The sequence below is a fragment of the Anguilla rostrata genome, chromosome 17 (genome assembly GCF_018555375.3).
Source record: "Anguilla rostrata isolate EN2019 chromosome 17, ASM1855537v3, whole genome shotgun sequence".
Lineage (NCBI taxonomy): Eukaryota > Metazoa > Chordata > Actinopteri > Anguilliformes > Anguillidae > Anguilla > Anguilla rostrata.
In genome coordinates this window covers 11,435,901-11,445,670 of record NC_057949.1, presented here as the reverse complement: position 1 = coordinate 11,445,670, position 9,770 = coordinate 11,435,901, and the positions used below count along the sequence as shown (strand labels likewise).

The window sequence follows — 9,770 nt, the reverse complement described above, 5'->3', positions numbered from 1 at the left end:
GCCTTGTTAAATGTCAGCAAACGCACACTACACCTCAATAAATAAGAGAGCTAGACATGCATGTTAACACTGCATTGTACACACGCGCGCGTAATGTGCCTAGACTATATAAGCACTACACTGGCCACACTTTCTCTGTGTAAGGTGAACCTAATTGATTTGGAGGTGAATATATTTCAATGTAGCCCTTATTATCAAATTGTAATGCATTTGTTAACTCTGTCATTCATGTCTAAGGAGAGGAATCATCCCTACTTTTTAGTGAATTGCAATTCATGCATAAACTCATATAAGCATAGGTTATATGTAGCCCACTGTTACTACTGCAATGCTTGTGGCTCAACTAAAAATTGTCATGATTTATTATGCTGTCTAGTTATTTAGGCGATAAAAGAATACTTCAATAAACTTTTTAAAAAATGTGCCCACCAAAAATAAGTACAAAAAATATAAATATATTGTTTATCTCAGTTACTATCATCTGCTACTAACTCCAGTGCTATGCATTTTAAACAATATTGCTAAATTACAGCACAACTTTCAATGTTTACTACATTGCCTAAAAACAGAATGTGCATAGTATCTCCACTAGATGGCCTTATTGTTTCATAAGCATTTATGGGAGCACTGTTGCCTCACAGCAAGAAGTTGCTTTGTTTGAATCCTGTTCGGGTCCTTTCAATATGGAGTTTGCATGTTCTCTCTGTGTGCGTGTGGGTTGGTTAGGCTAATTAGAGTGTCTAAATTGCCCCCTAGAAGTGGGTGTGTGAGCAAATGGTGTGGGTGCCCTGCGATAAACTTGCGACCTGTCACACACTACTCCCTCCCTCCCTTGTTTCCTCTGGGTACTCAGGTTTCCTCCCACATTCCGAAGACATGCAGGTTAGGCTAATTGGTATGCTTGCTCGTAGGTACGAGTGTGTGAGGTGGGTTGGAATGGTATATTCCTGCCTTTCACCCCAAATTATGCAGGGATAGTCTTCAGCACCCCCGTGACCCTGACCAGGTTAGATAATGGATGGATGTCTTGATCTGACATTTGTATAAGCACCAAGTACAGCCGCAGACTGCAAGTGTATACTAAAGCTTATATTGTGCTCAAGTACAGGAGTGAACGAACGTAGTTCATAGAGCTGTCAGAAAACAAAAGCTAAGGTAATTGTTTGGACCAAACCAGCGGGCACACTGGATTAACAGGCAGGGTTGATGGGTTTGCATAATACTTTGCCAGGTAGCACTGCTTTCATGTTGATATTTGCTTTGTGGTAGTCTTTATATGGTACGTTTAAACCTGCTGTAAAACATTGTTTGTACCCCACTGAGACCGGCTTATCGGTAGTGAGACTTCATTGTACCAATGTAATTCTGCTGATTAAACCCAGATAGGTTTGCATGCCAACCATTCAGAAATTGGTGCATCAGCCGTCACAAAAATGTTTAGATAATAATGTGCCACAGAATTGCAAAAATTTATGTTGTAGGTTAACAGGGTAACACTACTGTGGAGCCATAGATGAGAGAAAACATTTGTGGCAAGGAGGAAGCTTTTACTATAGGTGCATGCTAAATTGTGTACGGCTCATTGAGATGTATTTCAATCCTTCCCACAATGCATCTCACAGTTTATCTATAACTCCGTATGCATTACTGGATATGATCAATGATCTATCTGATAAACTAGATAATTGGACCTGGCATACCAGAAGAGAACAAAATTTTAACGTTAAGGAATATTCAAGTACATTGAATATGTAATATTGCTTTGTATGGTTTGCATAATGCATACTTAAAATGTAGCTATGGGAATGCCTGTAATGTAATGTAATGTAATGGATAGGGAAACAATTGATACAAATTAACAGGGTACAATTTTCTTGCCCCTGTGTGTGTGTGTGTGTGTGTGTTTCCATATTTTTATCACCCAACACTTTTCAAGACTTAAATATGTAAAATACAGGGTAAAGAAAGGCAGGTGATTCACCGAATTTGACTTTGTAAAGTGCTACTTGAACAATATTGATAAGTCACTAGAAACAGTGCAAGTTACAAAAACTTTCGCACAATCTAGAGCTGAGAATCCTGCCACACAGACTCGTGGACGAAAATAGGCAGCTGCTGTGGACATTGACGTCATCCAAGCGCACCCCCCTCGCGCCGCCTTTGCGACAGCCCTTACCGACCGGAGCTCCGTTCCGGTATTCCTCTTCTCCTTCAGCAGCTCTATTAGAACTGGTTATGAAACCAAAGGAGCACATACATTATTATATTTTCTCCCGGTCACTTGGCAAAAATTGAGAATGGATATTGACAGATTCTGTAGTCTCGACGGTTCTGATCCCTTTTGGGTAAGTCGTGTATTGTCTAGAATGTCCATGAGCATTACCTGACTAGCAGCTGTTAGCTGGCTAGCACCCCCTGAAATGTTTTTATGTAACATTATTCCTCTAAAGCAGCTGGGACTTTTCCTGTTTTTAAGGTCAACCATTTACCTTAATGCTACAGTCAGGTTCAGGCAACAGTGATATGAATGGGATTCCCTCAACTTTTCTAGTGTTTTCATGCAAGATGGTTTCAGGCTTCGTTGGGTATATAGCTACCGTTAGCAACGATGGTAGCTGCAAAGATTAGATTAGATGTGTCAAACCTAGCTACAGAACTCCAGCTAACTACATTAACGTTTACCCATTCTGATATTCAATTACATGTCCGATAACATTATATCTATTTAGCTAGATTACCAGCTAAGTACAGATGTCTGCCATCTGCACAAACCTCTGCCAGGCAATCAACTAAACAAATTCAGCGCTACCACATTACTCTGATAAAGTAAATAGGTATAGGTACAGTAGTTAGCTAGCCAGCTAACATTAATTCGTTATCAGCATGTAAGTTGACGTTAGCTGACAGGATAAACCAGTTATGGCTTGTAATGTCATAGTGCCTTGCGACATTAGCCGTACTTTTTGTATTTTAAAGAATTTTGGACGAGTGAACAGCTGTGGATATATAAATGAACGTTACATCCATTGTTTCGGTGGCAAACCATGCTATTCATTTGACGGTGGCTATAGCTTGTTTTCTTTGCGGCAGGCGACATGAACTAACGTTAGTCAGGTGAAGTTTATTGCTAACCTAATCCAGCCCACCGGTCACTTATATTTCGCGATTGCCATTTTGTCAGAAAATATATTGCTTCATCATAAACCCATCCTTTATTTTACCCATCGCTACACCTTAGTTACTGACAAGTGCGTTGTTAGAGAGTGTATCAACGACCGAGTAAAAGCCAAGTACCCAACGTCGTCGATCGGCTCCACGCAGAATATACGGTTTCACCTTTTTCCAGAAGTCTTAAGTTAATTCCCTAGTTATGTAATGTACTGTTGTAGTTACTTGGACAACGGTATATTTAACGTTAATAAATGTACAGTGAGACAGTGTAGTGAACGTAGTTGCTCAGCACGGTTGCATTTTGTAGCTATCCTATTGTTAGTCACGGCCTTAAAGTATTTTCATTGAAATCTGGATTCTTCAAAATAGTCGTTTTTGATCTCGTACTTTGCTTCATTTAAAACCTATTTTAAGTCGCAGGCTGACCTAGTGCTTTTTTCCTCTCATTGTCTAGTAACAGGCGTAACGACGCGCTTCAGCGCTAAATATGTGGTCACCCCGCAGTTAACCGCAACAGCAGCTCTGCGTTTTGTACGGTGTCAAAAGGCGCTACTGCTCGCGGTGGTAATTTCCAACGCTCTTATCTACGGGTCAGGATCCGGATGCCCCCACCCACTGGTGTAGGAACAGTACGTCTTTTGTCAGTGCCATTTCTTCAAAGAGCAGGTGGCCGGGTAAAACCTTAATTATGTCGACAATACAGTAAACTCTGTCGTAATTGACCTCGATAGGACCGGAGGGATGGGATATGTAAGGTCGGATAAACGTGTAAAAGTAAAAATAGTGCTGCTGGCAGAATGGCAACTGACTCAAATTTGAAAAAATGTTAACTATAAAATTTATTCAACAAACCGTCTTTTCATAACTTTTCTTGTTTTCACAGCATGGTGAGCAGTAAAGTGAAGTAGATTCAAGTAGTTTATTTGCCATTTGTATAAAACTGCAGTAGTCTATGAAGTTCTGTTGCCACTGATTCGAAACCAAAAAGCCTCAGGTAAAAACTGTCCTTGGGCCTGTTGTTGTGAACACTTCTCTTCAGCGGTATTTCTGGGTAGCGGTCCCAGCAGTAGCAACGTCCCGATGGGAGTAAATGCAGTGAGTGAGAAGCAGTCACCCATGGTAAGATTTGAATTGCACCCAGGGGCACCGCTAAGGATATTGGGCCCATGAAAAAAATCTCGCATAGCACCGCACCTCCCCAGGCCACCCCATTCCTGCAGAATTACTGCACAGTGTTTTGAGGCCCCTGTCAGTCAGTGCCCTTGGAATCGTACTAACTTTGCCCCCCATACGACATCCATTTGGATGCATACCTCTCACTTGCCCAAAGGCTGCTGCTATCTTCTGGGCCCAGTCACAATACCTACGGGAATAAATGCCACCTATATATACGGTGGCGCTGTACCAATACTTTTCTGTTGTGTTCCCACAACTTTATCAATCAACTTCTGATCCTTTTTAGTGCAATGTCCATACCGTCCCATAATGAATCCAGTGAGGACACTTTGCATTGTAGATCTCTAAAAACCAACCAATGTCTGGGTGGTTGCACTAAACTTCTTTAGTCGTCTCAGAAAACAAAGCCGTTGCTGAGCTTTCTTGTCAGTGGCTGTACGGTTGAGTGACCTTTGACCATTTAAAATCCCTAGAGGTCTGAAATCCTAAGAATTAAAAACCTCAACATCAGCCCCATTAATATTGATACGTGCCTGCATTTTTCAGTTTGTTGTAAAATCAACAATAATCTCCTTTGTCTTAGTCACAGCCTTATGGCTACAGCTATAATGTTGTCACTAAGACTGAGGAGATTAGCCTATTACAGTAAGACGAAAGAGATTATTATTACTACAGTCTCATTCTGCAGGGCAGGCCTAGTGTCCTAGCTTGGCCTGAGAGTGCAAGTACTGGATGTAGCCATAATGCCAGGACTCGTATAAGTAGGCACTTTGCAAGACTGTCAATTTCTATTGGACATTAACATCAGGAGATGTTAAGTGAAGGCTTCGGATAGGTCACTTACAGTATGCATTAGATGGTTACATGGGAGTTTAGTGTACTTGCACGATTGTTCTGATCATACTGACTGCGGTGTCCAGTAGACCTGGGTCAAATAAGTATTTATTTTGGATTCAAATACCTTTTCTCTGCTTTGCTGGTCTTGTCTGGTGTATTGGAACCAATGAAATGCTCTCAAAAAGTGCAAACCCTGCCTTCTGGTCATATTGGCAGGCTCAGTTACACCAGGCAAGATCAACAGAGCACTGAAAAGTATTTGAATCTAAAACAAATACGTATTTGACCCAGGTCTGATATCCAGTAGCCTCTCTTCCTCTGTTGTGAGGAGAATGTGCAGCTCGCTTGTCAGGAATATTAAGGGTATAATAAGTTTCACTGCTACCTTACACTTCATCCTTAAACCTGCATTTGCATTTCATGTCCCTCCTGAAGATCTGTTTATTTAATTTCTGGTAAATAGCATCTTCAGTTTGATGGCCCTGCTGTCTTCGCTGTCGACTGAAACTTAATGGAAGATTGGTCTTTGGGACATGAAAGAAACATCATTTTACTCATAATTTAAAAAATAATAATTGTATTGAACAATATCAATAAGTCTAAGTCTTAAATACATTTAAATGTATTTAAAAATAAAGTTGACCTCCGAAGAGGGAGGGTGGTGACAGGAAGGGAAAATAAGAAAGATTATTTTTATGACTTCTTTGACAACATGTTGACAGTCGTACCATGTGGACCTAAGGACAGCGCTGGAGTTTGAAAGTGAAATGGTGTTTGAAAGTGAAATGGTTGATTAAGGCAGTTCTCAGTCAGCATGCTGAAGAGCTCATGCTTATATTCCTTCTTCCTGATTGGACCTGACCTGGTGTGACACACGCTACCCGATGAGACCCCAAGCTCTCTGTCCTTTTTGAAGTAAACCTCATAGTTCTAAAGTTTAGCTTGATTTTGTAGAATTTTTAATATTCCATCAAGGACCTTGTTGGAATGAGTATCGAACACTTTAACATCCTCAGCAAGTCAATCCCAGTTGGAGTCAACATCCAGGCATGCAGAGGCAGATTGAATCGGCTGAAGTCCCTTACGCCAGTCAGACCCGGATACGTGACCTACTGACCTTCGCTTGTTTTGTGGCCGTTCCCTTTCAGGACTGGAACCGGACGTGGTTCGCCTCCAACCCGGACCTGACCCAGTGCTTCCAGAACACGGTGCTGGTGTGGGTCCCCTGCGTCTACCTCTGGCTGTGCGCGCCCCTCTACTGCCTGTACCTGCGGCACCATGACCGAGGGTACATATGCATGACCCACCTCAACAAAGCCAAAACCGTGAGTCCCCCCCCTGCCCCCCCCCCCCCACCACCCAGCTGTCTCTGTCTCAGTCGCATGTCCTCCCCATTTTCTTTTCTTTTTTCCATTCAGTCACTTATTTATTCATGTACATGTCTTTTAATATATATTAGCATGCATCAGACACCCCCATATTTTCTAAAGTGTGTGTTTTCCTTCTGTCCCTAGTTGAAATTTGTTCCATTGTGTAAGAAGTCTGTCTCTGATGCCAATATGTCTGCTGGCCACACATTCCCTTGATCTTATCATTATCACAATACAGTTGGTACAATGGTAGAATAGCGACCGGAAGTGAGAGATTGGGAACCATTCAAGTCAACAGACGTACTAATTCAATCACAACAGGACGGCCAATAAAATATGGCCTAATTGATAGGTGTTACAAGGACCGACTACATCCGTCTTGGTATGTGTACAAATAAGAAGCAGCCTCTGGAAAGGTTCGTGGTTCAGTCTGACTCTGCTGAATCCAAGGTGTCATTCGTGCACTTTGTCACTGCCGGTATTGGAAATAAACTTTGTACTTTTTCATCACGTTCGAGAGACGTCCTATTTTCCTTACAATTGTTTAAATAAATGCTACATGCATACTTCTAAAATTTGAATTTTAGATAAAAAATTTTTATTTTTTAAAAAATTTGACTTATTTTGAGGTAACTCGCGTCCCGCAGGCTTGCTTAAATTCCCTCGGCAAGCTGTCATTTGGTCAACCAATCGTTGCAACTGCGGGGGCACGGTTTGCACTAAACTGGTTTTGGAAAAAAATAAATGACGCGTCTCAGTCCCGCCTCCTTCTCCTCAGTGCCCTCTCGTTGTCCTCACGATACCGTCGCTCCCCGCCCCCGCCCCCGCTCCTGCCGTGCCGTGCCGGGGTGGAGTTGGATTTCCTAGGTGCCCGCGTCCCGCCGTGCATTTTTACTCTTGTGTGTCAAACGCGGCTCTTGCTGACTCATTGTTTAAACCGCAGTCAGGTTCTGTAGTCTGAGTGCGAAGCGTTCCTGTAAAGATATATCAGGTCGTATGTCACATGTCAGGTTATTTCTGGTCATTGCAATGTGGGTAAAGGGTGAGCACCAGATATTATGTAACGTCAAATACGCTGGCCAGATGTAAGAAGTTGTCCTATTTTATGATTCACAACATTAGAAATATTATTTTATAGAACAAAAGGCAAAAAATAAACCCTAAAGGTTCGAATGCACATCTGAAACCATTCAATGTGATAAATATACAAATGCTTTTTTGTTGGAAAACATGGGACCCTTGTAATGGGCCAGTTGCAGATAACCTTGCTTGTCTACCCCCTAAACCCAGTCAAATTCTCTCACTTTGATATGCAGTACGTGTGTGATTTCCTCTACCTCCAAACCCAGTAAAATTCTTAATTTGCTTCAAAACTGCAACTATACTGTCATAGCAAAAATGTAGGGAGGCAAAATGAAGAAATATTTCAGCTTTTTGTGACTCAGCTCTCTGTGACTCAGTTCACTCCTTTCGTGACACGCTTGTGACAGCTTTCTGTGACACTTGTACAGCTTTCTTGACTCAGCTTTCTACCGCTTGTGACTTCTGTGACAGCTTGTCTAGCTTTGTGACTCAGCTCTGTACCAGGTCTGTGCTAAGCTTTGGAAAGCTTTCTGTGACACAGCGTTTTGTGACACAGCTTTCTGTGACTCAGCTTTTTCACAGTTTCTGTGACTAACTTTGATGGCTTCAGCTGAGTTTTGTGAATCACTCCCGTCTAAGCTTTCTGTGACACAGTTGGACTCTCCCGTGACACAGCTTTTTTGCTCAGCTTCTCGACACAGCTCTCTGACTCCTTCTGCGACACAGGGTTTGGACATGCTGATGGGCTGCTGCATGCCATTCTTCTCGAGCTCTCGAATACGATTTTCAAGGCCTCTTGAATTCCGTGTCTGTCACGTCCTGTATGTTATGACACGCATTCAGGGAGTCTCATTCTTTCCCTGCAGCCGGTTTTGCAGGTCTGTGTTGATCTACTGGTAATTAATTCCATACAAAATCTCACAGATCACAAATGTCTTGACCTTGTTAATGGTTGATTTATCATATTGAATGGTTTCAGATGTGCATTAGAACCTTTAGGGTTTATTTTTTGCCTTCTTTTCTATAAAATAATATTTCTAATGTGAATCATAAAATAGGACAGCTTCTTCCACCTGGCCAGCGTATTTGATGTTACATAATATCTGGTGCTTCACCCTAAACCTCGATATTGTGCGGTTTGAAGCAGGTTCTCCTTAAGGGTTTGACTGTATTTGGCTCCATCAGTATTGCCCTTTATGGCAACAAACTTCCCAGTCCCCCATAGCATGAGGCTGCTAACTCCATGCTTGACTGTGGGGACGGTGCTACCTGAGCGATGGACTGTGTTTGGTGCATTATGCCATACACAGCATTTTACTTTCGGACCTAAGAACCTCAAGACCTCAGCAGGGTCTCATGGCTTCTGGCAAACTCAAGGCCTGACCTAACATTGGCCTTTCTCTGAAGCAGGTTCCCTCTAGCCCTCTGTCACGAAGAGGCCAAATCTGTGAAGCGCCAAAGAGATTGTCGATCTTTAGACGGTGTCTGCCATCTCAGCCTGTGAACTCTGCGACTCAGTCAGCGTTGTAGTTGGCCTGTTCGTCACCTCTTTTGACACCCGCCAGCTGCTCAGTTCGGAGCACTTCATTCATTTTGACAGGGTCTCCTCTGGGCTGTGAGTTGTCTTTGTTCACCGTAAATCTTTTAGACAGATGACTTGCAGCTAGTTCGCTAACCGCTTCACCCTAAAATTAGCAGAGGATTCTTGTTATAGTCGGTCTTTCAGATGAGAATGAGACAGGTTACAGTCCTCCTGTCTCTCAACGGCTATTTTGTCTGAGGACTTTAGCTTATTTCCAAGTGGACTAGACACCAGTGTTACTGTTTACAAAGCACTCTGTGTCTGTTCTGACCTTTCCCCTTACTTGCTGCCATGGTAATCTTGCTGTGAGAACCAAGAATCCTTTAAAAATAGTCAATATGTGCCGCAAGGTCATAGGGGTCCAGCTCATCAGTCTGTCTGACCTCTTTTACACCTCATTATTGTATTTTATTTGGAGTTTTGCGAAGTACACCGAAATAGTACTGGGAGAACCTTTCGAGCCCCATCATGGAGTGGTGCAGTGCGCTTTCTTCAGGAAGCAGGATTTCACTCAGGGTTTTTACAGTCGCGCAGTGTCGCGTATACCTTCA

At 42.5% G+C, this 9,770-nt stretch overlaps 1 protein-coding gene across 1 annotated transcript in view; it reads left to right on the top strand.

The window, feature by feature from the left end:
- The first annotated feature begins 2,146 nt into the window (after window positions 1-2,146).
- abcc1 (ATP binding cassette subfamily C member 1 (ABCC1 blood group)) overlaps window positions 2,147-9,770 on the top strand; it is a 29,780-nt gene continuing 22,156 nt past the window's right edge. The window contains exons 1-2 of the mRNA XM_064316533.1: window positions 2,147-2,345; window positions 6,333-6,509. Coding sequence (XP_064172603.1) covers window positions 2,298-2,345; window positions 6,333-6,509 — 225 coding nt within the window. The 5' untranslated portion in view covers window positions 2,147-2,297. The remainder of the gene's footprint in view (window positions 2,346-6,332; window positions 6,510-9,770) is intronic.